The following is a 27,129-nucleotide window of genomic DNA, read 5'->3' on the forward strand; positions in this document are numbered from 1 at the left end:
AATGAATAAGTAGAACAATTTAGATTTCTTTTTGTTTACTGATCAATGACAAAAATTGTATTTTTACACTCATAGAGCTATAGTCTTGGTAGGATGTAGGATAGGAATGTGTCATAGATTTTCCATGAGAGAAGCACGTTTCTGCTCTGCAAATCTGATGTTGGTCCTTGAAAATGTATCATTGCAGTAACCATCAGTGTTCACTGTCAAAGGTGTAGTGTCTTCACTAAATTGCCATTCTTCAACAAGGTCACCATCCATAAGACATAGGTTGTGTAGGACACAACAGGCCATTATTACATAGGGCATGAACTCTAGGCTTACATCTAAATGTTGCAACACCCGCCAGCAACCTTTGAGCAAGCCAAACGCATGCTCTACTGCAATACGTGCAGCTGAGTGTCTATAATTGAAGTGTTTTTGTTGTTGCGTAAGCCTTCCACTGTCACGATACGGTGTTATCAGCCATGGTAACAATGGATAGGCAGAGTCACCCAGAATGTACAATTCCCTATTGGGGAACCTGCTGATAGGATTTGATGAAGTGTCTTCATACAGCCCAGAGTTTCTGAAGACTCTAGCATCATGTACACTCCCTGGATAACCAACAAAAACATCAATAAATAATTTGTCACTAGAAACCACTGCTTGTAGTATCATAGAGGTCCAGCACTTTCTATTTGTATAGCTATGTCTGTGTTTTTCTGGGCAAGAGATCTCAATGTGGCAGCCATCAATGGCACCTACAGCTCCAGGAAATCCCTTGTTGAAAAAACCTTGCTCACTTGATCTTAAATGTTCATCAGGCTTTGGCCATGTAATGAATTTATGCTTAATTGCTGTCAAGAACATGCAGAATTTGTGTACACATTTAAAAACAGTTGACTTGGCAACACCAAATAAGATTCCACCAACTCTCATTGAATCAGGGTTTGCCAAGTACCACAATGCAATGAGGATAGCAGTCCCCATTCTGACAATCTCAGTTCCAGATTGTGGAAAAGTAAATTCACCCTCCTCAGCATTCACTGCTGCTTTTTCCCTAGGGTAGAAAAGTTCCATTAGGTCTTCTTTTGATCTCATCACCTTTAACAGAGCATTGTATGTTTGTCTTTCAAGCCTGAAATTTTCTTTGAATGTTTTATCTGACATTTGGTTGACAACACTGACAAAGTCATCAACTTTTGTGTGAGCTTCATTCAAACATTCTACAGCTATTTCTGCTGCAGCTACAATATCTGCTAGAGAATGAACTCTGATATCTTCAAAAACTTCACTTGGAACAGGGCTGTTAAGAAGGTTGAACATTTCATAGACTATATGCAAAGGTAGAACTTCTTGGTCTTCCATAGGGCCTGCAAGAAAGCAACAATATTATCTTTTTTTAAGCCAATGTAATATATGCTGAAAGGGAGGTCATTCTCAAATTTATATAGGCTAATATATATGATATACACTAGAATTACAGCCATCATTATGATGGAAACCTTATAACAAAGAAATGAATTGTTTAAAACTGTAATTTTTAGTTAAGAGCTATTTGTAGATTTGTGAGTCTCAGATTTTCAACAAGAGTCAAATATTGCTTTCAAGAACTCCTAGGTAGCAGATTCCATGATTTACAGAAGTTGGCAACAATGCAACGAAAGTAACGAAAATTCATTATAAAGATGGAACATAGTTACTAGCACCACAAAAGGGGGAGAGTGAGATCTGAGAGGAACTAGAATTCTGGTGACAATAAACCTCCTATCACATGATATGTAAAACCATGCAGTATTTCCTACAGAGTTGATTAGATAGCCCAATCATATGTATCTGCATGCAGATTAAAAAATAATCCTAATTTTTTTAGTTTGAAAAGCAGATAGATCAAATAATTCTCTCACAGCATTGACTTCATTATCTGCAGCTATAAGTACTAAAATCTGATGTAGAATAGAGAATTGTTTCAAAGATGTCTTGTTTTCCACATTGGTAGTCTTTTTCTCTTGCACAAATTGATGTGCCAAACTGTGCAGTTTCTTGAAAATGCAGTGTTTTATCCATCATGTAATGGCACCGTGCAAGTTTCCTGCATTCATCATTGCCATATATTGCCAATGACATGTAGAAGTTTGTAATTATCATTTGATTTGAGTGAATAGGCAGGCAAGGAAAAGTTTACCATCTCTGGAGCCTTGAGACTATAAATTATAAGCATTCAATGGAAAAGACAGAAACTTGCATTGCTTTTTAGGTTACCTATGCTATGTTGTTGGCAAACCATGGAAAAATGCAGAATTGCCCCCTAGACCCCAGAAGGAGGCTTTAAAGTTGCTTAGGTCATACTACATAATATTGTTTGTTCTGAACCATCACATTTTTTTTTCTAGAATTTTATACCTTCCATGGAGACTTGTGACTCCTTTTTACCATTAACATTCTTGTGTGGGCTCATTATGCTTGCTAGATAAATAATAGCCAAAAGTACACCTATGATGGAAATGAATATTTAGATAGTGTTGAGCTAAAAATCATATAGTATGTTTATTTCCTAGCTACTGCACTATTCACCTCCAGTACTAATTAGGGGCATACTTCCAGAAGGGTTGAATAATGCAATAGTCCAGTTAAGAACAAACATGTTCCTAGAGACAGAGTTTGAACAGCAAATATAGTGGTAGGTTTCAATCTGGTATAACTCATTAGTTCTCATTATTTGACAGATATGATTAGATATTTTCATAGGTGAATACATGACTGTCCATATTATTGACTTACCAATAAAGTGAACATACCTCCTGATGACTTTTTTATGCTCTTTATGAATATAATAATTGCTTATATTGCAAATCTAAATTTAAGCACTTTTTGACCTAATCTAACCCAACCTAAAATAACCTTAATATAAATAATCTTGGCACTGAGAAAATTTAGTATTATTCTGTTGAAAATAACCAAGAAAACAGTGCTGAAAAAAAGTAGCATTATTTTGTCAGAAAACAACCAATAACTCATATTTTAATTGAAAATTCATCATTTTTAAAAGCTTGAAAAGTGCTTAAATGTGAATTATGCAATAGAAGGAAGTTGCAAAAAAAGGTATTGAGTGGTATCTTCACTTTATTGGTAAGCCAATAATATGGACAGTCATATATTTACCTCTTCATCTGTTGTCCACAACACAGAAGAACTTATTTCTCACAGTGCATTATTTAGTCTGTTGAGTTATAAATGTGCAGATTTGATGCCCAATAGAGGTAGCATATGGAATAACTAATGCCTCAATAGGACAAAATTACATTCACTTTAGCCTAGCCTACTGGGAAGTACAACTACACCTGTCATTTATAGGCAGCTCCCCTGCACCTCTACTTGTGATATTTATATTTAGATAGAATGGACAGCAAATATAGTGGTATGCTTAAATCTTGTATAGCTTGGTTTTCATTATTTGACAGAGATTATTAGTTATGTTCATCTGTTGTCAACTGTCAAAGGCTGGTCAAAAAAGCAGGAGAGCTCACCACAACAAAGAGCAATTTATTTCTCACAGTGCATTATTTAGTCTGTTGAGTTATAAAGGTGCAGCTTTGATGCCCATTAGAACATAAAATAACTTATACCTCACACTATAGGCTATTATATTCAGTTTAGCCTAGGCTGCTTGGTATACAGCTACACCTTTCTAAATCTTTCAAAGTTTATTAAATCTTTCAACGTTTTCTTGGATTTGAATAGTTTGCTTAGTCCGTCGCTTCTTCACGTTTTTCTTAGCACTGCCAACTGATGTACGCTATTGTACTCTCCGCTGCAAGAAAAACGACTTTTTGGATCTCCGCAATAGGTCAGTCATCCGTGCGGACTTTAAGAGAAACACAGCTCTTGTTTTAATAAGTAAAATAAAGCTGAATCAGTGAAAGGAAAATAAACGGTGTGCAAGGGCATCGTTTTACCGTGAAATGAAAAGTAAAAACCTAAACAGTTTTGCAAATAAGATGGATGAAACGAATTTTTCGCGTGTAATAGAGGAAAAGCGTCCAAATGCAGCATATGACCTCTTTAGTGAGATAGTGACTAATGTAATGAATGAAACATGTCCCTTACAGAGAATTAACCCTAATAGAAATTTTCCTAAGAAACCATGGATAACAAAAGCCATTCTAGTTTCAATAAAGAAGAAAAACCAACTTTATGTGAATTATCTAATGGATCGTTCAAATGATAATTTTATAAAATTCAAAAAGTTTCGGAATATTTTAAATTCAGTAAAACGGAAAGCTCAGAAACTTTATTTCCAAAATGAATTTCATGAAAATCAAGGTAATATGAAAAATACATGGAAAACAATAAATAAACTTTTGGGTAATTTTCACAGTAGGGAGGAGGTGAGAGCCATGGAGACGACGGAAGGTCGTCTTACTGATTCTCAACACATAGCGGAATTTTTGTGTGATTATTTTGCAAATGAAGGGAAAAGACTGTGCGATCAAGCGCGGGCTAGCTTACGCACTTCTGTGAGTTTTGGATCTGTTATTGAAAGACAGCCTGTAAATGAGAATTCCTTGGAATTTGCAAGATGTTTGGAACTGGAAGTGGCACAATTCCTGGATACGATGAAATCGAGTTCTAGTGGGATGGATGAGTTTTCGCTGAAACTCATAAAAGCCGCAAAAACGAGTGTCTTACCTGTCTTGACGCATCTCATCAACCTTTCTCTGGATCATGGAGTCTTCCCGAAAGCACTAAAAATTGCAAGAGTGGTTCCTCTTCAAAAAGGAGGGAAAAAAGATGACCCATCGAATCGAAGACCTATATCTATTCTTCCATTTTTCTCTAAGCTATATGAGAAAGTTGTACATGCACGGTTAAGTTATTATATTGAAAAGAATAAAATGCTAATGGAAAACCAATTTGGGTTCAGAAAAGGGCTATCTACAGATATGGCAGTTCTGAAATTGGTTGATTGGATTAATGATTCATTTGAAGCTGGTCTTATACCTGCGGCTGTGTTTTTGGATATGAGAAAAGCGTTTATACGGTGGACCACTCAGGGCTCATTCAAGTTCTTGCCTCGATTGGGGTGAGGGGTTCAAGCCTTGAGTGGTTTTCATCATATATACATGACCTGTATCAGATAGTACAGAATGGATCATTTTTGTCTTCAAAAAAGAAAACAGAGTGCGGGGTCCCACAAGGGTCAATCCTGGGACCCCTCCTTTTCATCATTTTTATTGATCGAATGAAGCATTACCTGTTGGAGGCTAATGTCATCCTATCTGCAGATGACGCTTTGCCCTTTCTAGCTGCGCCTTGGCTTGATGTTTTGTATAATAAAATTCATAATGCTGTCTCTGAATTTCTAAATTTTTCTCAACAAAATTTGTTAACCCTAAACTTTTCTAAAACTATTTTCATGATATTCTCAAGACTTTCGTCAAGTGTTGGGAATGATCAAATCATGGTTCTAGGAAATGTGATAAAAAGAGTAGCAACAACAAAATATTTGGGGTTTTTAATTGATGAAAACCTGTCGTGGAAAAACCATTCAAATGCTATAGCTGAAAAATTAAGCAGAGGTCTTGGGGTGATGCGAAGAATTAAAAATCTAGTCCCAAAAAAGATTCTAAAAATGATTTATTTTTCTATTTTTTATCCATATATTAGCTACGGATGCTCTATATGGGCAAGTAATTTTGTAACATGTTTCAAAAGGGTACAAAAACTTCAAAATAGAGCTGTAAAATTATTATCGGAATAGAATAAGTTAATGGATGTATCTCAAATTCGTGATTACCAGGTTGCGATTTTCTCGTATAAATATTTGAATCACCTGCTCTACCCTACTTTTGAAAATCTTTTTACTTGTAATAGAGACCATCATGATCATAATACAAGAAAAGCTGATAACTTGACTCATGAGTTTAGGAGTACTACTTGGGCATCTTTTGTGATTCGCCATTATGGTCCCCATGTTTGGAATATTTTGCCCGAGGGTGTGAAAAATGCGCCTAGTCTTCTGGCTTTCAAGTCACGGGTAAAGAAGTTTCTTTTATCTCGTGAATAATTTTGATGTAAGCCCTGTTCCAGGTTGTCATTCTATTCAAGGCATTTCCCTGATTTACTTGCTGTTAATTTCTGTTGATTTTTTTATCTGTCTTCTTCTTGTCTTTTTCCTCTTTCTCTTTTTCTCCTTTCTTCCTTCATCAGTTGAGTTTCTTTTGTATTGAGTAGCGTGATATGAATGTGTTTTTAATTAGCTGAGGGTGGTAACCTCGCTTGCCTTTACAAGCTTATTGCCTTTCTTGGCAGGCGAATGGCGAATAGTGTTTGTTTTCTTTTCTGAATAAATGTATACCTATAATAGCTATCATGGAAAGAGGTTAGGTTAGGAAAATGAAACTTTCAGGGATGTTTCTACAGGCTAAAGTATGTCCCAGGAATTTATTTTTAAGTACCCACCTCCACTGCTTTTCCTGAAATTTGCTTACATGATAGGTCTATATCTTGATTCTGCCAATCTATCCCTCAACCCTAGTAGCTGTTAATTGAAGCAACTATGGCAAAACAAGAACTGAAAAACCAAAGTAACAGATGGCAGAATACATTGGAAACATGTAATTTGGGCTATATATTTGCTTATTAGGCAGGTTGGGGGAATTTTTTTGTTGTTCATATTTTTGACTTATAAATAAAGTGAATATACCACTTGATGCCTTTTTGTATGTTCTTTACAAATATAGTAATTGCTTCTATTGCAAATTCAAATTGAGCAATTTTTGACCTAACCTAACAAATTTTGGCTCTGAAAACATAGTACATCATTTTGTCAAAAATGACAAAAAACACATACTTTAATTGAAAATTTGGTGTCAAGGAAGAAGAAAACAGCATAATATTATAAACTTTATCCAACTTAGTTGTGGAAAATCAGTGCTTGTGGATTATAGAACACTCAAAAATGGATTAATAATGAAACAGTAAGGTTGAAACCAATTGTTTTAAGCTTTTTTTATACCCAAAAACTAGAAATATTTTGGTCATTTTCAAGAGCTCAAGAAGTGCTTAAATTTGAACTTGAAATCTAAGCAATTGTTATATTTATAAAAAACATAAAAAAGGCATTTGTAAAGTCTTGATATGTGAACAACAAAAAAATTACCAATAATTATTATAGAGCTGCATGATTTTCCCCTGGGTATGTAGGCTAAGTAGAAGGTTACTTACACCTGATACTGTCCCTACTGTTTTTACTTGGTACCTACATTTGTGACTCTTCATTTAATGGTTGTAAAGGGATACTTTTATTTATTTGTTTGTCTTGTTTGATGTCTACATGATTGTTTTTTTTATCTTTGTATTGATATACATTTCTTACAAATTAATTGATCACACCACAGTTCCATTTGCAAGTTTTGATTTACTTTCTAACCCCTGGTCTCAAAATTGCATATAAATTTATTGAAGCTAGGAAACATTGAACTCCTGTCTGTCTAAAGAAAATAAATGGATATAAGTAGGTTTTATTATACTAAAGCCTTAGGGCCATGACAATTAAAACAAAACAATTAAATTTAACTTTAAAATACTTGACTTATATCTTGAGTTAATTTTCGCGAGTCGAATCAAACGCAACTCAGGTGGCGAGTATATTCATTTCTGTACATCTCATCAAATCTAGGCTACAGAATTAGTGGCATGCTGTTGATTGCTTAAATAAGACTAATTGAACAATGGAACTATTTTCAAAAAACATAATAGCCTACATTCAAGTGATTTGGATCATCCTGAATTAATCTACTATATCATATAGTTAATCTATTACTCCCATTCCTCTTGAGCTAGTTTTCTTCTAACTCCCTAGCCTACTTATTCCCCCCTCTAATAACATCATAGAACAACATTAAGCATTCATAGTAGGACTGTTATTGTTATTGAACTATACAATAACTATTTTTGTAACCTTCCTTGTTCCCCTCCCAATGTTTTATACATTGTTTTACTGATTTTTAGCAGTAGGTTACTTTGTTCAACCTACTTTGGTTATAAGCCACTTTGTTTCATGCAGTTGTTCAATGGGAAATATATTGTATGATACTTTTTGGTACTAGCATCCATTTGTTGTTATGGTTGTATCTATTCATGAATTTCTTATTTAATAAAAAAATACCTAATAGAAAATGATTACATTAAGTGTTCATGCCCCAGTTTTAATCTAAAGCATCCTACCAAAATCATCAAATCATAATATTAGTTGCTAAGACTTGAGAATCAACAGATTTATGGGCTTTATTAAACTGGTCAATTTGCAGTTTAGTCTACAGCATAATTTAGATAGTATGAAACTGATAGGCCTATATCACTTGATGCCTTTTCTATCAAGCATTTCTTCCCATTTCAAGCCCTTAGTGTTAAAAGTAAAAAGCTAGGCTAGACCTTTTTTAGGAAAGAAATTGGAATTTTTAAAAAGAGTTTTAAACCCCTCAAAATTATTGTTAATTTAGAAAAGTTGAGTAAAATTCTAGTTTATCAACTTTTGGCTATCTGAGAAAGTGGTTTTGTCAGGAAAATGAAACTCTCAGGGATGGGTCTACAGGCTGAAGTATATCCCAGGAAAGGTGTTTTAAAGTACCCATCTCCACTCCTTGTCCCTCTAGAGGGCCCTGAAATTTGCCTAGATTATTGGTCTATACCTATTGAAATTTTGACAAAACAACATTTTACCTTAATTTTCAGTTACCAGTTGCTTTTTCTCTGCCTTTAGTTCTGAAAGCATAATTCCTGTTATTTGAGTAGAATTCTGAGTCATATTAATGTATTTTTTTTTCAAAATTTAGGAAATATATTTGCATATTCTCTTGTGAGAGAGATAGTGAGAGCATATTCTCTTGCTGTTGTTGATTGCAAGAAGAAAATCCAATTAAGTTACTCTAAAATTGTTGCTAACTGAGGATACAATAGAAACTGAGATACAATAGAAAGTCTCTTGCTAAATTATATTTGGGTTTTACAGATCATTTGGTTTTGTTTCTTTCTGGTATTTACCCTATTTTTCATAAAAAAGATATCAGTTTCAATTTGTTCTTATTATTTCTGGTTTTCCCATTTTCTATTGTATCTGCCTCCATTGTAAAGGAATAGGAGCCTCATATCTGTTTATAGTTTCTGGGATATTGGGTCAAAGCTCACAGAGCTTGCTGACAAAATCCCCCAGTCTACTTATAAGTATCTGCCCGCCCACAGAGGCCTTACTTGTTTGCTTTAGTTTCTTGTTCTTTCTGTTTTATGTAGTGTTTATTTTGTTTCTTTAATTGATACTCTGCTTTAATTTTTTTAGCAGGTCAAAAATAAATTATTATCATTATTATTATATCTTTAAACCTTATAAATTGGGATTGAGCAAAGTTGTGAAGCTGTAAACAATTTTGTTGTACTTCATTCAAGCAGTAGATCTATTTTGCGAGGTTTTACTTTTATAACACACATATTTCAGGACCCTCTAGAGGGAGAAGGAGTGGAGGTAGATGCTTCAATATACCTTCCTGGGATATACTTTAGCCTTTAGACCCATCCCTGAAAGTTTCATTTTCCTAACCTTACCCCTTTCTGAGATAGCCAAAAGTCAATAAACTAGAATTTTACCAAAAATTGAAGACTCTTGTTTTTTGTGGGAATTCACATGACATCTAAAGCAAATGACAGGTTTTTGGTGACTAGCCTAGCCAGTTCAATGGTTCAAACTGCTATTTCTCTTGGGAAGGACTATAGAATAAAATGAAAACTTATTAATGTATTTGGTGCATATCTAGACTTATTCCTTGTCAGAAGGAAAGACCATAAAACTCTTAATAATCCTAATACACTTGCTCATATCATTTGTGAAACAGATTTACTTTATTTTAACAATGTATTGTCTCTTTCCCTTTTGTGAAAATGATTATTTAACCCAAAATTATTTATTTTTTGATTAATAAATGTATAATTTGGCTATGTATTTGCACATAAGCAGAGTTTAGGGGGTAAAGTAACTGTGAAGCACTTGGTAACATACCGTGTGTAATTGTTTTAGGGCTTTTTTGTAAGTTTGAAGCAACATTGACAGAAAGGGGAAACAGAATAATGCAATTGAAATATGTAATTTGGGTTCTTTATTTGCACACTGAAGAGGGGTGGAGGTAAAGGAAAGCAACACTTTTATGAACAAAATAAGTAAGAATTTAGGTTTTTTTTTTCAAAATATATTGTGTTTTCTTCTGCTTACACTGAAATGTACACTGATGCTATATTTTCTTCTGAGCATTATATCTGCATTAGCACCAAATATTTCTAGGTAAAATTATAGTATTCATGTAACTGGCTTTCCTATAAAATGAATATACCACTTAATGCCTTTTTTATGTTCTTTGTGAGAAGCAAAGATACCACTTGATGCCTTTTTTATGTTCTTTACAAACATAATAACTGCTTCTACCACAAATTCCAGCACTTATTGAGCTCTTAAAAATGACGAATATTAATTAAAGTATGACTTATCCCTCATTTTCCATCTTTTCCATCATTTTTGAAAAAACAATTCTACATTTTCTCGGTGCTAAAATTATTTATATTAAGGTTAGGTTATGTTAGGTTAAAAAGTGCTTAAATTTTATTGTGAACTATGAATTTACCCATAAGAGTGATTGATCTTTATTGAACATCCCATTCATAACTCTAAATCTAATCTCTCCTGACCTTCAGCCTAGCCTACATTGTGCTTCCTCTCTGCCTAATTTGGACCTTCAGCTAAATTAATGTCATACAGCCATAAGAATAAAATGGGAGAAAACAAGAAAAAATATGATTCACTAAGAGTAGCTTAAAATTATAGAGTAAGAATCTCGTCCTTGTTTTTGTTAAGTTGTTTAATAGCCTAAGGCTAAATGCGGCTATTAGCAGTGATAAATGGTAACTGATAAGTAATTTTAATTAATGCAGAATCAGGGCTTTATAATAGGACTTACCTTAGATATATGAAAAGAGTTAACTTAACTTTTAAATCTTCAGATAATCTTAAAATCAAACAAATAACACAAATTTTATATCCCCTTATTGCTTTCTTTACTTGAAATCATCAATGATGATTCAATTTTTAGGCATTATGTCAAATCATACCTACTTGCAATAGCATGTTCCTGTAGCTGGTTGTCAGTGAAGATAATGTGCTGACTGAGCAGAGGACTGGAACGAATTGGGTTGGAATAAAAGAGTTAAGTACTGCAAGGCGCACAAGGGATCTATAATTGGGGCTTTGCTATGTATTTGCATATTAGCAGTGGTTAGGGGTTAAAATAATGTGAAGCACTTAGTAAATGATACATTTAAGTGTTTTTAGGCTGTTTAAGGTTGAAGCTACATTGACAAAATGAAGAAGCAGAAAATGTAATAGAAATGTGTAACTTGTATATGTATTTGTAAATTAAGGAAGGCTTGGGGTATAATGAAGTGAAGTTCTTTAGGTAATGATATAAGTAAGCACTTTGTATTTTTGAAGTTACTTTATGAGTCTAATTAGGTTTTCTTCTGATTGTACTTAACTGTATGATCAGTTAAGTATATTCCTGAACTTTTGACATTTCAACTCATTCTCACTTCACATTTCATTCTGAAGAGCGTTATATATGCATTAGCACCAAATGCTTCTGTTTCATCAGCACAGTCAATTCTTCTAGTTCCTACATTAAATTTGTTATCTCCTCAGTTTCTTATTTATCTTTACAGGGTATTGAGTGTATAATTTACCAAAATGTAATATTAAAAATGGTGTAACAATGGTAGGAAGCGAAATCTGACTAGTACAAACAGTCTTAAAGCAAGAAATTTATTCTTTTACTCATTTCTTTTAGTATTTAAGATATTCATTTGATTGTGTAGAACCATCAGGGTTTTATTTGAATGTCAATTGATTATTATGTTTGGAAAGAGCATAGAAAAAAGAAACCTGTTGTGTATTCAACTTTAAACAAGTTCTATCCCAATCTCTCTGCTCTAAGTGTATTCTAAGATTTCCTGTTTCCCCCTCCACCTCTCCCCATTATCACTGGATACAGTCGGAATTTAAGATAAGAGCTCTGAGGCACAAGGTCCTTCTAAATTATTAAATTTCATTAAAATCTTATCACTCATTCGTGAGTTAATAATACCTTATTTTTTCAATTTTTTTTCTCCCTCCAGCCCCCCAGATGGTTGATTCAGAGAAATAACTGTTTCTCCGGTTCTCTGAAATCTGACTCCAAAAGTCAGTATGTGCAGGTCCCTGACATGCCTGCCAGTTTTCATCATCCTAGTGTGTCCAGAACCACTGAACTCACCATAACACTGGAAATCCCCCAACTCCCCCAAAGAGAGCCAATCCGGTCTGGTTATGTCAATCACTTATCTATGACTTGTGCTTATTCTTCCCAACAAGTATCATCATGATCTCTCCACTCTAAGTGTTTCTAAGATTGTCTTGTTCCTCCTCAACACCTCCCCCTCCCCCTCCAATGTCACCGGATCTGGTCAGGATTTAAAATAAGAGCTTTCAGACACGAGGTTCTCCTAAATATCATATTTCAGTTTGATCCTATCACCCATTCATAAGTTAAAAATACCTCATTTTTTCTAATTTTCCGAATTACCGAATTAGGTCCCCTTCCCAACTCCTTCGAAGAGAGTAGATCCAGCGCGGTTATGCCAATCACGTATATTTCACGGATTTTGTCAATCTGGGACCTCTGCTTTTTCTTCCCACCAAGTTTCATCCAGATCTCTCCACTCTAAGCGTTTTCCAAGATTTCTGGTTCCCTTTCCTCCAATGAAACTGGATACGGTCAATATTTAAAAAAATAGATCTGAGTTACGAGGTTCATATAAATATCAAATTACATTAAGATCCAATCACTCCTTTGTAAGTTAAAAATACCTCATTTTTTCTGATTTTTCAAAATTAACCCTCCCCCAACTCTCCCAAAGAGAGCGAATCCGTTCCGGTTATGTCATTCATGTATCTAGGACTTGGGTTTATTTTTCCCACCAAGTTTCATCCTGATACCTCCCCTCTAGGTGTTTTCAAGATTTTAGGTTTCCCCCTCCAACTCCTCCCACTGTCACCGGATCTGGTCGGGATTTAAAACAAGAGCTCTAAGACACGATATCCTTCTAAATATCAAATTTCATTAAGATCCAATCACTGATTTGTAAGTTAAAAATACCTCATTCTTTTAATTTTTCCAATTTAACCGTCCTCCCAATCCTCCGCCCCCGCCTAGATGGTCGAATCAGGAAAACGACTATTTCTAATTTAATGTGGTGTGGTCCCTAATACGATTGCCAAATTTCATCGTCCTAGCTGATCTGGAAGTGCCCAAACTAGCAAAACCAGGACAGACAGACCAACAGAATTTGCAATTGCTATGTGTCACTTGGTAAATATCAAGTGCCACAAAAACAAAACTAATCAAATTCTAATACTTTTGACTGGTGAAGTTGTTGAACCTTCAGCTTTCAACTGAGATTTGAGCAAGCTAATAGGTGTGGTTAGAGTGGATTAAAGATATTATTAGTCATTATTGGTTTTCTTTTTTCTAGGGACTTCTGCTTCTACCCTCTTGACTAGATTCTGAGTTCAGTATCAATCGTTGATAAAAGTATTATTTCTCTGATAAATGGCCTTAACTCAATTCCAAGATCTTTCATGGACTTGCCTTAAAATCCGAATATGGCTCAACTCATCATAGCTTCTGAGTATACTTCCGTTAAAAAAGGTAAGCTGTTGAGTTAAATTCTCTGTTGCAGAATGAAGGAAAGCTGCTTTGCTCTTGAAAATAATTTTCACTCTTTATTAAAGGGTCCTTATTATATATATATATATAATATATATATATACATATATATATATATATATATATATATATATATATATATATATATATATTTATATTTATATATATATATATATATATATACATATACACTTGGTAACTCTGTATACGCTTGGATCTAAACATTAAAACCTGAGGGATAATAAAATTAGCTAATTTGTGACATAAAGCACATTTAGACTCAATTTATTAGTCATAATTTTTATGTTTAGGGAGACAACAAATCGTCTATTCATTTTTTTTTTCTTTTATCTGAACTTCAAGTGAGCTTCAAATTTTATTTTACTTATGGTTGGATACTTCGATATCTCAGGTTTTAGTTTGACTGATATTTTGAGTCAACATGTAATTTTGTATGACGATGGCTATAGTTGTGATTTTTTTATATAGCTGTGATGATTGTATGTTTAGTGCCTTTTCTTTTATTATGACGAGAACAGCCACTGATAGGCATGACTGTTTAAGGGGGTTTGACTATAAAATTGTTTATATTAAAATTTGAGAGAAGAATTTTTTCCCACTCTCCCTTGTATCTAGGTATGATGAACAAAATATTACCACCAACGCGGGGTATTGATCAGACAACAAAATCTTTTGTCTGTATAATATAACTAATGCTAAATTCAGATGAGAAGATCAAGTTACAAGACATTTAAGAAAGGATTAAAGTTGTTGAATTAAACTACTTATTTTTGAGAGCCCAAATTTTCATTTTTTAAACAGTTCATGGTAATTAACTGTAAGGATTGACCCAGCTCAATTATAACCGAAAATCTTAAAAAACGGAAGTTTGATACCAATATGCACATAAGAAGAATCAGATTTTATGTTGATGTTGTATATAAAGTTTCATCAAGTTTAGTCTTACCTATCAAAAGTTACAAGCCTTAGAAAATTTGCCCTATTTCCGAAAAATGGGGGAAACACCCCCTAAAATTTATAGAATCTTAATGAAAATCATATCATTAGATTCAGCGTATTAGAGAACCCTACTGTAGAGGTTTCAAGCTCCTGTATGCAAAAATGTGGAATTTGTTTGTTTTTTTTGCCAAAAGAAAGATCACAGATGTGTTTTTATTATTTTTTTTTCAAGGGCGATTGAATCGACCCAGTAGTCTTAGAATGTTTTGAAAGGGCTTATTCTAACGGAAATTAAAAGTTCTATTGTCATTTTTAAGTTACCAAAAAATTGGAGGGCAACTAGGACCCCTCTCATGCTCATTTTTCTCAAAGTCGCTGGATTGAAATTTTAAGATTGCCATTTTCTTCAGCATATTCAGAAAATCTTAAAACTATGTCTTTGAGGACGACTTAATTCTCCACAGTCCTCGGGGGGAGGGGTGCAAGTTATGAACTTTGCCCATTGTCTGCATATAGTCTTGGTTACTGGGAAGTATACAGACGTTTTCATGGATGATTTTTTCTGGTGGTGGGAGGAGGGGGTCGGGGAGGAGTTTATGTGAGAGGATCTTTCCATGGTGAAATTTCTAATGGGGGGAGAGAATTTCCGTGAGGGGGGTGCTGGATTTTCCATCATTATTTATAAAAAAACAGAAATTAAATAAACAAACATGTTTTTTCATCTGAAAATAAGGAGCAACAACGAAACTCAAAATGAACAGAAATTATTGTGTATATGAGGGGTTTTATCTCCTCCTCAGTACCTTGATTTTTACGCTAAACTATTTTTAGTAATTTCAAAAGAGCCATCTATTCTAATTAAACGGCCTTTGTGATTCAGGGTTCATTCTTAAACAATTGGAACAAAATTCTAACTTTAATACAAAGAGCAAGGTATTGACGAGGGGACGAACCCCCTCACATAGGTAACAAAAATGTTCGAATATTGAAGTTCGTTATGTAAGTTAATTTATAAGTTATTAACTACATATATTTATTACTAATAAAAAAACTCATAAATAAAATTAAATGTTCTAGTGGCCTTTTTCAGTAGTCAAAAAAATTAGGAGGCAACTAGGGCCCCACCTGGCCGCTTTTGCTTCAAAATCGTCCGATCAAAACTTTGAGAAAGCCATTTAGCCAAAAAAAGGTAAAACTAATATGCAAATTTCTTTTTAGTTATTCATGTACAGTGAACCAAAATCAAAACCTGCATTAATTCAAAACATTCACAAGTTAAATAAAAAAAACAAGCTTCTTCAGCTGAAAGTAAGGAGCAAGATTAAAACTTGAAACGAACAGAAATTATTACGTATATGAGGGAGTTCATCCTCTCCTCAATATCATACTGTTTACGCTAAGGTCTTTTTAGTAGTTTCAAAAGAACTATTTATTCTAATTAAACGGCCTTTGTGATTAAGGGTTATTCTTAAAAAATGTAACAAAATTTGAACTTAAATGTAAAGAGCGAGGTATTGACGGGGGGCAAAACCCCTCGTATACGTAATAAAAATATACAAATATAGAAGTTTGTTACATAAGTTAATTTTTAAGTTACGTATATTTATTACTAAAAAAAATGTCTCGTATAAAATTAAGTTCTAGTGACCGTTTTTAATTAACCAAAATATTGGAGGGCAACTAGGCTCCCTCCCCCGCCCATTTTTTATCAAAATCTTCCGATCAAAATTTTGAGAAAGGAATTTAACCCAAAAAAGTAAAACTAAAACGCAGACTTTGTTCTAATTATTCATGTACCGTGAAATAACTTTATAAACTAAAAATCACCATCTTTTGATTTGAACAGAGGAAACTTATGATTTCATTGTGAAACTGCGATGTTCCATGGTAATTTACGCCGCCGTGGCTAGCCCATGGCATCCCTGTGATACATATTATCATGCAACATTACGGCCAGTCCGTGACATCCCTATGATGCATATTTTCATTCCTAAGGCATTTTCTATGGTACCCCTCATCATTCCTAAGACATTTTTTAGATTATTTTTTTATTAATGTGATATCCAATTCCGCTTCCCCAATTTCTGGCCCCCGCTTACAGCAAATCTAGTTCCGATTCTACTTGCTCCGACCCGGTTCTAGCCTTAGTCCTGGTTCCACCGATTCTGGCTCCGTCACTTCCGGCTACATAACTTCTTCTCCTGGATCCAACAGTTTTGATTCCACCAGTTCCACTCCCAGTTCCGCCGGTTTCAGGATTTTTTTGCTGCTCCATGTTAATTTATGGCTGGTCGTCAACAGTAGCTTTTATTGCAAAAAAATCTTGTTAAATATTACAAATCTTGTCCTGCATTATCTAAGTCTTGTGAAATATTATGAGAATCCTTTCGGACATCACCTAAATCTTGCAAGTTATTATCAAAATCCAGAATGGTTCTAGCAAAATCCTATCTGTGACTAAGAAAATAGTATCAGGCATTGCCAAAAGCTTGTCTTGTATTATCAAAATCTAGTGTGATATTATCAAACATCTTGCCCTACACTATCGAAATTTTGCCTGATATAAAAGAAATCCTCTATTGCATTATCAAAACCTGAAGTGGTATTATCAAAATATTACCTGGCGTTAACAAATATTTTCTTGTACTATCAATATATGTCTGATATTATCAAAATCTGACATGGTGTCATCAAACTCATGTCTGCTATTACGAAAATGTAATGTAATACAATGAAATCGTTTCTGTTATTATCAAGATTGTCAAGATCTTGCCAAGTATTACCAAAATTATTTATGATACTATAAACAACCTGTATGATATTATCACACATCTTACACTGCATTATCGAAATCTCGACTGATATGATGACAATTCTCTACAGTATTATAAAAACCTTACATGATATTAAAAATTTTTTAAGTTATCAACAAAATCTTGCATGGCATTATCAAAATCTAAAATAACATTAACAAAATAATTGAAAATATAATATAAACGTGTCTGTCATAACCAAAATCTAATATGGTTCTATCAGAATCACATTACCTATTAACAAAGTTTAATATAGTGCTATCAAAATCATATCTGCTGTTATCAAGATTATCAAGATTACATGCTATCTTGATTCCTTACATTTGAACCATTTTTTTCAGCCACATCACAATAACAGGTCTAATTGATTCCCTATCTGCTCTCTGGATTCCCTATATATGAACCATTTATCCATCCACATCACAATGACAGGTCTAGTGGGTGTTTTACTTACATTGGAAGGACTCAGGCGTTAGAAAAACCTGTAAAAATTTTTGGCGGGCTGAATAGTTTGCGGTTTCTGTCCACCCATTAGAAAAAAAAATATAAAACGTTTCATGGGCTAGTTTTTCCTCTCTCTTGAGGACTTACCACACCAGTGGGTTCTGTACATCCTTTTTTGTTCAGTTTTTCACCACTTTTCAGGAGAAACCGACCATCCACCCATGTGCTTCGAACACACCTGTCATTGTATTCAAAACCGTAATTAAAAATGAATTACTTATTGCAGAATTGATTTAAAACTCGACACAAAAGCCATTAAATAATGTTTCCATCTTTCTGGAAAATTTACTAAAAAACTTACTAAATTTCAAATATTTAAAAAAAAATACTAAATTTGACCTCGATTTACTTAATTTACTAACTTGGGTCCGCAAATTTTTTTGACGAACTCTTTTTTGACTTTGATTTGCACTCTTTTTTCACGTCGGCAGTTGGCAACCTTAGATACACTTGGTGTTTTTACTGAGTGTTTCTGAGAAAGTGCTACGATAGACACTTTGGATGGAAAAAACACGCTTGGTAAAACAAACGTCGACGGCAGCAATGCGACGTTTATTTGCAAAACAATAAACAAAGGGCAAATAAACGATCTTTCAATTTACCGCTTACGCTAAAATATAACCAGATGAAAATGGAAGGAGAAACAATTAGCCTTTTTTTCTTCTTTTTTTTACAGTTGATAAATGATTGTATTTGCAGAGGTATATCATAAAAAAAAAGAAGTAAACTGGAAGTAATAAAATATTTTCTTTTTATCCTGGGATGAGAGACGACGATTTAAAAAAAAAATATGCTAGATATATTGATTAGAAAGCGTCCAGAAATTCAAAGAAGTTTGAGGTGTTAGGGGACTGGACCCAAATTAACCCTGCCTTCGACCCTAGGCAAATCAAAGCCTATTTTTTATAAATAAAAAAAAGAGTGTTCGTCAAATTTATTTGCTCTAAACTTAATATGATTTGCTCTAAACTCAATATTATCCACTCTAAACTCAATAGTATTTTAACAAAAATTGAATGAATATACTTTTAGATAATTTCTGCCTATTGGTTTTTAAAATTGAGTAGGGGTATAACCTTTTAAGCTTAGAAAAATCAAATTCTAAAATTCCCAAGTAGTGATGGCTAATTAGAGAAAAGCCAAGGCAATCTGATAGTCTGAGTGAGAGGCAAAGCTGACATAAGCCTCTTTCAGAATTATATATAAATGATGTCATTTCACTTGTTGAAATGACATCATCCATTGACTTTCATCCAATGACTTTCATCCATTCATATAGCCTATGGTAAGGCAGAACTAAGGAAGATAGTCATGGAACAAAGTTAATTCAAATAGTTTATGAATTTCTATTAGCCATTTGAAGGAAATTGGAAATCCCAAATAAAATAAGGTCTTCAACGACTTATGACTGACCAAGTCTACAGGACTTTGAAGACAATTGGGCAACTAAGATTCTTCTCATCATATGAGCTATGCCTACTAGGAAAGCCTACTGGAATTGTAATGGGGATGATTGAGGTATTCGGGTTGACTGAAATTGACAATATCAGTTAGACTTGTATGCAAAACGCCGGACTGAATTTGCTTGGACTCATTGGTGAACAAGTAACCTAAGCCTAATAGATTTCCCCACTTAGAGTCTTAGATGGAATATCGTGTTTTAGGATTGGCAATTGACCCACAAGTCACTTGGATTCGCAGATGAACGGGAAGATTTTGAACTTTTAATGACTAAGAAGTTTATTTAGCTTTATTTAATTATTAAATATTCAATTTGTTTTATTCAATTAATTACTGTTAATTTGAAAGTTTTATGTTTTCTTTTGATGTTTTCTTTTGCTTTATGAAAAACAGATTTTAAAAACGATTTGTGAAAAAAACTGCAAATATATCTTATTTAATGTATATATGTATCTTCAATATACATGTAAAGTCTGTGTATTTTTTTTTAACATGACTAAGAATAAAAGCAGTTGCATATGTTTAGATAGCTTTATTGTTTGAATTTTTTCAATGTCTGTTGAATTTAAATTTTGTTTTAGAAATTGATGATCCTTTACCAGGTGAAAGTGAAAAGCCAATCCACATTCCAAACCAATTTTTGTCTCCGAAACGTGAAGATATTCCTTTGCCCACTATACCCAGCATTTCAAGTCCTTGTAAATTTGAATATGAAATCCAGGAATCAGGACCCACAGGTTCTGATATCAAAGGTATATCTTAAACATTTGGTTTTGTCAGAATCAAATATATCGGATAATAGTTTAGTGGACAGAAATAGGACAAAAGAGCCTAATCTTAAGAAGGAAGTTGTTTTATCTTATTCCGAGGAGCAGGTTTTTGCCTAAACTGAAAGTTTTCAAACTTTCACGTGAAAGTAGTTTGGCGAATATTGTTTCAAAATGCTTCACAGTCAGCCCATAAGCTGTAGATCTCCTTGTAGTTTTCACTATCTACTTTTTTACTGTATATATTTCTTTATAGATTAAGATATAAATCTGTATTCATCGTAGTACTCTAAGCTTTATTGAATATTAGGATCTAACATACCCTCTTTTCTTTGTAAAAACTTACCTGTTAATAAAAAGTAACTTCTAAAACTTACAGTCCTTGCCTTAGCAGCTGTGGGATATGTTGTCAACTTATTAATTATAGTAATTTGACCTATAGAAAACTATGAACAAAATTTGCATTAAAATTTTTGAACTGGAGAATTTTTTTTTTTTGGGGGGGGGGAAGAGAGGAGTAAGAGCTGGTTGCCCTCTTAACGCTTTTTTCCCTTAAAAAGGGTTCTTTAACTTCCAATTTTCAATTCAGTGAGTCCCTTCCAAAGTCTGAACGACGCTTCTTTTCTATAAACACTGTATGTTAACAATGGTTATTTTGCTGAACTTATAGCCCTTATCCCAAAGTATGAAGGGGGATTATCAATCTCAGAAGTATATTTATTCTACCTTTAGTTTTTTTGAACAAGCATTTCTCTATAAATTTTGATGGCAAGAATTTTTGGAAAACAGCCACGGTAGCGGGGTTGATTGTCCTCCACTTGCTGTTGACTCTTAAACGGGCATTAGAACTTCGATTTGTAATTGAAAGAGCCCCATAGGCTCAGCTTTTTTGGTGGCAATCCTCCATAGCCTTTATGTCCTGGTGGCATCTTACACCTTACTCATCAATAGTGGTGACTGAAGTTTATGAGAAATAGTTAAAATGGCGACGTATATGAGGAACTTCACCGCTAATGTTATAAAAAAGGTTTCTGAAAAGTATAAACATATTCTTTGCCAAGTTGACGTATTGTTGTAAGACTATCACAAAATAAAACCTGGTAAGTAAGACTGGCGTAACTGGTAAAATTGGTAAAATAAGGTGTTCTCTAGGAAAATGTTGTGTAAAATTGCTATTTTAGAGTTGCAATGTATCTAGAAGACCAATTGAGTAATTTTTTTTCTATTTTTGCTTGTGTTTTTTAGATTTTAATGACAATTTTTAAAGATGCTTGTTTTCCTTGACTTAATAAGGTAATACCTTTCCTCTGTTTCGAGAAGCAATAGGTAGAAATTAACTTAACGCGAATGAATTCAAGTTTTTCTAAAATAGTATTTAATTTGAGTGTACGAATTTTATTAATACTCATTTTATTCATTTATAAAAAAATAGGTTTTGATTTGTTTAGGGTCAAAGGCAGGGGCTAATTTGGGCTGAATCCCCTGACTCTTTAAACTTCTATGAGAGTCTGGAGTTTCCCCAATCAAATTATCTAGCATTCGTTTTACAATCTTCCTCTCCCTTCTCTATTAAAAAAAAAAATCTTTGAAAAATCAATGTTGAATTCCAATTTATTACTTTTTTATGATGTACCCTCTGCAAGCACACTCATTCATCAGCACTAAATAAAAGGCTGAGTGTGTCCTCTTGCATTTTGTCCGCTCCCAACTCGGCATAGGCTATAAAATAATGCCGTTCATTATTTTTGTTTTGATAATAGACGGCCGCATTGTTACTGTTTGTTTTACCATTACGGCTTTTTTCTGCCCAATGTGTCCATGGCAATACATCTCTAAGAAACACTCGGTCAAAAACACCAAGTGTGTTTCAGGCATAAAAGGCCGTCCTACTTAACAAAGCGTATGAAATCGATGGAATAAACTAAAGTAGATGGGGTTATAATTTTCAAATGTTCCCTGAAATGAATTTCTATGTGCCGTTAAAAATAATCTACTGTCTTTAACCTTGCAATTCATTCTTACGAATATAGAAAAGGCCTTTTATCATAGCCAATCACAAAGCTGAGATTATTGACTGCAGGGACGAGCGTCTCACAACTAACCATCACAATTTAACATGACGTATGTCATGTAAATGACATACGGTTATATACCAAACGTCTTTTTGCCAAGTGTCTTGCCAATCATAAAGCTGAGATTATTGACTGCAGGGACGAGCGTCTCACAACTAACCTAAATGGAATCTAGAGATTCATCAGGGGAAAAGTCAAAAGTTGTCGCTTCAGAGCTTCCAAGTGAGAGTAACTGGATCAACCATTCCATTAGTGAATTTTATCAACCTGATCCAGTGTTAGAAACCCACTATGAATCACTACTAGTAGATAGTCTAGTTGATACTGTATCAGATATCGGTTTCGTAGTTATGGCCTCTGATGTTTATAGTGCTACCATTCACCTTCGAAAAAAGTTCGCGCATGATTATGATCAGTATTTGTGTGGCTTTCGTTTATTAAATGCAAGTGATAAGCCGCTGCAGATTCTACATTTGTTTTACCAATTCATTCTTAGTTCTGTTATTGGTCCTGATTCTTTTTGTGTTGGTACATTGATTTCTGTTCCGAAAAAAGATGAAGATAGCCGGTAATGTTGTTCATGTAGGGCTATAAAAGTTTCTTCTGCTATATGTAAATTGCTGGTGTTACTAGTGGTTAAGGACGTGAATAAGGCTTGTTCAACTCTTGATAACCAGTTTGGATTTATGGAAGGCTTTAGTCGGGAACACGTGCATTATATACTTGCCAACGTTCTGAAAGATATAGAGAGTAGTGGCGAGTTTCCTGTCTATGCTGCTCATAATGTCTTTCGTGCTTTCGATTCTGGTGTGCATTCCCGTTTGCTGTATAGTGCACAGCTTTGAAGTCCCAATTATTCAGCTGTGCAGGTATTAAAAATCTGTATGCAAGATTATGTGATGTCGTGAAAGTACCTATTCGTCATGGTTGCGTAATGTGTAAAGCCGTACCTCGAGTTTGGAAAGGATTCTGCCAGGGTGAGATTACCTCACCACTATTGTATAATAGTGTGGTTGCACCCCAGAAAAAAGGCTAGAATTAGTTTTTTTTAAAGGTTTGGACCTTTCCATACTCAATTACACTGACGACATTCTGAATTTAAGCAGAACTGTGTCGTCTGTTTTAAAAAATTTTTCTGTGCTTAGTAGGGAATATGCCGAAATTAGTCTCAATTTTAATGCTTCGAAGAGCGTGGTCCTTCCTTTCGGCAAATCTGTCGGTGATGTTGGATACGTACAGTTAGGAAATCAGAGCGTTCAGTTATCTGCTTGTATTAAGAACCTTGGTCTCCTGATAGGGGATAGCGTAAAAACGACATGGCCTCTCCTTAGCTCTCATCTAAGGGAGAAACTTAGAAAAGCGTTTGTTGTACTAGTTCGCTGTAAATCTTGCTTAGCAGGCGTATTTTTGCCTGTGTCTACTACGCTTTTGTGATGCCTCATGTCCCTGCATTGACTCCGTTTTGGAATATGTTTGCGGTAACTCATAAAAAGACTTTTAGATCCGTACTTTTTTGTTGTGCAAAATTTCTCATCATTACTTTTTAACGAAAGTCTTGGCTGAACTTTTCGTTGAGAAGTAATGATGCCTAGGCTATTTAAAAAAATAGATTTTTAACCAAGAACGTTTATTGTAAGTGTTGTATTGTTTATCTCTTTGCTGAAGACCAAAATATTCTAACAGGTTTTGTTCGTCCACTATCTTAAGAAAAAAGTCATCATTATTCTCTCTTCTGTATTTGTATTATGGAAAGGCAGTGTGGTCTTCGTCATTATTTAGATTTTATGCAGTAATAGTATGCGATTACCATACTATTAATAGTGCAATTATATTGCTTCTTTTTTGCCCTGCAATGTTTTTAGTCAAAATCACAGTAACAATGTCATATCCAAACCTGTTTTCCCGGCCTTCGGGTAGCATTGCAAAATGATAACTATAAAGTGCAGTTAAACATGACAGCAAAATATGTAAAACATCGGTTTAATCAGTAAAATATCTAAAATACCGGCAAATTACGTAAATGAGAAAAAGAGGTAAAATACCAATTTTACGGGGTCCCTAGAGCTAAGGTAAAATATGAAAAACATCAAAATTTAATGTGACTAAATTTACCATTGGCAACACTAGGTTGACATATTACCCAGATTTGCAGTTACCCCCAAACATGTTTGACTTCAACGAATGATGTGCATTCTTTTCTTTTTTCCTCTTCATCACTTGTTTTTAAACTCGGTAGACTTCTTTTTATTTTCAGGTCACTTGTCACTAGGTGCTTCAAAGAATTCATCTTCCAGTGGTTTCTCAGATTTATTTGCTTTGGAATCTAAAGTAAAAGGCTTAAAAAAAGAGATAACATGTTCGAAAAGTCGCCTTCACAGTAAAAAGTATAGAAAATTGAAAATACATCAAAGAACACATAAAGGGGATAAGCCATTTAAATGTGATGTATGTTACAAGACTTTTTCTCAAGCAGCAAATTTGAACTCGCATCAAAGAGTGCATACGGGTGAAAAACCGTTTAAATGTAACGTATGTGACCGAACTTTTTCTCAAGCGGGAAATTTGAACACGCATCAAATAGTGCATACGGGTAAAAAACTTTTTAAATGTGATGTATGTGACCAGACCTTTTCTAAAGCAGCCAATTTGAACACGCATCAAAGAGTGCATACAGGTCAGAAATCGTTTAGATGTGATGTGTGTGACAAAACCTTTTCTCTAGCACAAAATTTAAACACGCACAAAAGAGTGCATACGGGTGAAAAACCGCTTAAATGTGATGTGTGTGACAAGACCTTTTCTCAAGCATCAAATTTGAACACGCATCAAAGAGTGCATACGGGTGAGAAACCATTCAAATGTGATGTATGTGAGAAATGTTTTTCTCAACAGGTGTCTTTGAACAAGCATAAAAGACTGCATGGAGGTGGTAAACCTTCTAAATGAAATGTATATGACAAAATCTTTTGTCTAGCGCATAATTTAAACACATACCAAAGAGTACATACAGGTGCGAATGCGTTTAAATGTGCTGTATGTGACAAAACCTGTCACATATGTGGTACAGATTTGATAGGTGTAAGAAATGTTTGTATTCTATGCAATCTTTAAATGTGATGTATACAAAAGAGTAATCTGACTCGCATTTAATATGGAAAAAAGCAAAACAATCCTTGTTGTCAATGATTCAAAATTCAGATTCATAACACTTTCTTTCTTGTACTTCTTTCAGTGACAGTGCTGCTCATCCCCTCTTCTTAACCGAACAATAACAATAATTAAAAGCAATAACAACAACAAATAACAAAATTCTTAACAAATAAAATAACAAATAAAAAAACCACATCCGAGAGTGCATATGGGTGAGAAACCGTTTTAATGTGATGTATGTCACAAAAACTTTTCCCAATTGAATATTTTAAACACAAAGACTGTGTAAAGGTGATTAACCTTCTAAATCTAATATATGTAAAAAAGGCTTTTTTGAAAAGACTATTTGAACGCGCACAAATGACTGCATACAGATGAGAAAACTTCTTAATGTGAAATTTGTAAGGAAGACGTTTCTTATTTGAGCAATTAAAAGTGGAATCCAAGAGTATGTGCAGGAGTTTAGGCCGATTGCAATAATATAAGCTGGATCCTTCTTGATTTGTGGTCTTTATTTTCGCAAGTAATAAGAAATACTTGAATTGAAATACATTGAATTAGATTTTGCTTTCCAATGGTTTTCTTTTGTCTGTGGTTTACTAAACAATTTCATGATCATCCCTTGAAAATTACTAATATCAATTTGCTGGGTACAAATTCGATGCACACTAGATACAAATGTGGTAGATGTAAGAAATGCTTGTATTCTATGCAATGTTTAAATGTAATGTATACAAAAGAATATTCTGAATAATTCGGTTCTGTTTTGACATTTAAAAATCAAATCTGTTTCATTGTTATTAATGCTGAATATTAATGAGCTGAGTTAAAGCTGAATTTAATGTTGAATTAAAGCTGTTTGATGCAAATTGATTCTATATTCAATATGCCTTTTGGTCATGCATATGCTTTGCTGGTATTTCTGTTTATTTGGCAAGTGAAGACTTTCCATCCAGCGACCTTTGCTTTTGTATAACTACGCGAGCAAAAACGTTCAAATGTCTAATTTCTAATATTTTTTTTTTGAGTTGGTGATTTGAACAGAGATGGAACTTAAACGCATGATAAGTAGGCCTTTAAACCACCCAAAAATTATCCTAAGACAACTAGGTTTCATCAGTTTAGATATTTCTCATAAAATTAAAGTTACAAGAATCAGAAGGCTAACTAAGAGCAATTGAGAAAAACAGCTTTGTGCGATACGCTTTTTTAGCTTTCACAGTTGGCTTGCGAATAATCTTGTATGAAAAATTTCCCTTGAACTTACGAAGTTCTGAGATAAAAGATTAAAATGACATGGAAAATCTTAGGACTTGTCTCCTAAAATCTGGTAAAATTCCAATTAAGATAGTTGAACTCTTGTACTCTAATCACATGCGAAACTTCAGTGTTTGTAATAAAATTTTCCTAGGATGGGCAAATTTTTGCGACTCAGAAAAAAATACGTATTTCCATTGTAAATTTCCAATCTGATAAAATCAGGCATTCATTGTCAGTTACATTTCTATAAAATAAGTCAATGATCGTAAGATCATCTTGCCACAGCTAAATTCAGACGCTTCCTCAGCTAGAAACAGTTCTTAAATTATGTTGTCAAGACAATGACAACTAGCCAGACACA

General features: G+C 33.9%; 3 protein-coding genes across 10 annotated transcripts; 2 read left to right on the plus strand and 1 right to left on the minus strand.

Moving 5' to 3' along the window:
• Positions 1-6: 6 nt before the first annotated feature.
• LOC136041367 (uncharacterized) lies at positions 7-8,899 on the minus strand. 3 transcript variants are annotated; one of them, XM_065726018.1, is made up of 2 exons: positions 8,707-8,899; positions 7-1,355 (listed from the first exon to the last, which is right to left on the minus strand). In XM_065726018.1, exon 2 carries the CDS (start codon positions 1,348-1,350, stop codon positions 112-114), a length of 1,239 nt encoding a protein of 412 aa, XP_065582090.1. In that variant the 5' UTR covers positions 1,351-1,355; positions 8,707-8,899; the 3' UTR covers positions 7-111. The 3 variants fall into 3 exon arrangements, with proteins under 3 accessions (XP_065582090.1, XP_065582088.1, XP_065582089.1); XM_065726016.1 differs by lacking the exon at positions 8,707-8,899 and adding an exon at positions 3,609-3,766; XM_065726017.1 differs by lacking the exon at positions 8,707-8,899 and adding an exon at positions 3,667-3,748.
• Positions 3,981-5,069, plus strand: LOC136041373 (uncharacterized). Its single transcript, XM_065726028.1, has one exon. The coding sequence runs from the start codon at positions 3,981-3,983 to the stop codon at positions 5,067-5,069; it is 1,089 nt and encodes a 362-aa protein (XP_065582100.1).
• LOC136041369 (zinc finger protein 235-like) lies at positions 6,265-26,899 on the plus strand. Of its 6 annotated transcripts, none has more exons than XM_065726026.1 (4): positions 6,265-6,310; positions 13,588-13,763; positions 20,101-20,271; positions 24,613-26,899. In XM_065726026.1, exons 2-4 carry the CDS (start codon positions 13,718-13,720, stop codon positions 25,302-25,304), a joined length of 909 nt encoding a protein of 302 aa, XP_065582098.1. In that variant the 5' UTR covers positions 6,265-6,310; positions 13,588-13,717; the 3' UTR covers positions 25,305-26,899. The 6 variants fall into 6 exon arrangements, with proteins under 6 accessions (XP_065582098.1, XP_065582094.1, XP_065582093.1 ...); XM_065726022.1 differs by lacking the exon at positions 6,265-6,310 and adding an exon at positions 6,330-6,411; XM_065726021.1 differs by lacking the exon at positions 6,265-6,310 and adding an exon at positions 6,759-6,962.
• The last annotated feature ends 230 nt before the right edge of the window (positions 26,900-27,129 follow it).

This window comes from Artemia franciscana, unplaced genomic scaffold (genome assembly GCF_032884065.1).
Source record: "Artemia franciscana unplaced genomic scaffold, ASM3288406v1 PGA_scaffold_171, whole genome shotgun sequence".
Lineage (NCBI taxonomy): Eukaryota > Metazoa > Arthropoda > Branchiopoda > Anostraca > Artemiidae > Artemia > Artemia franciscana.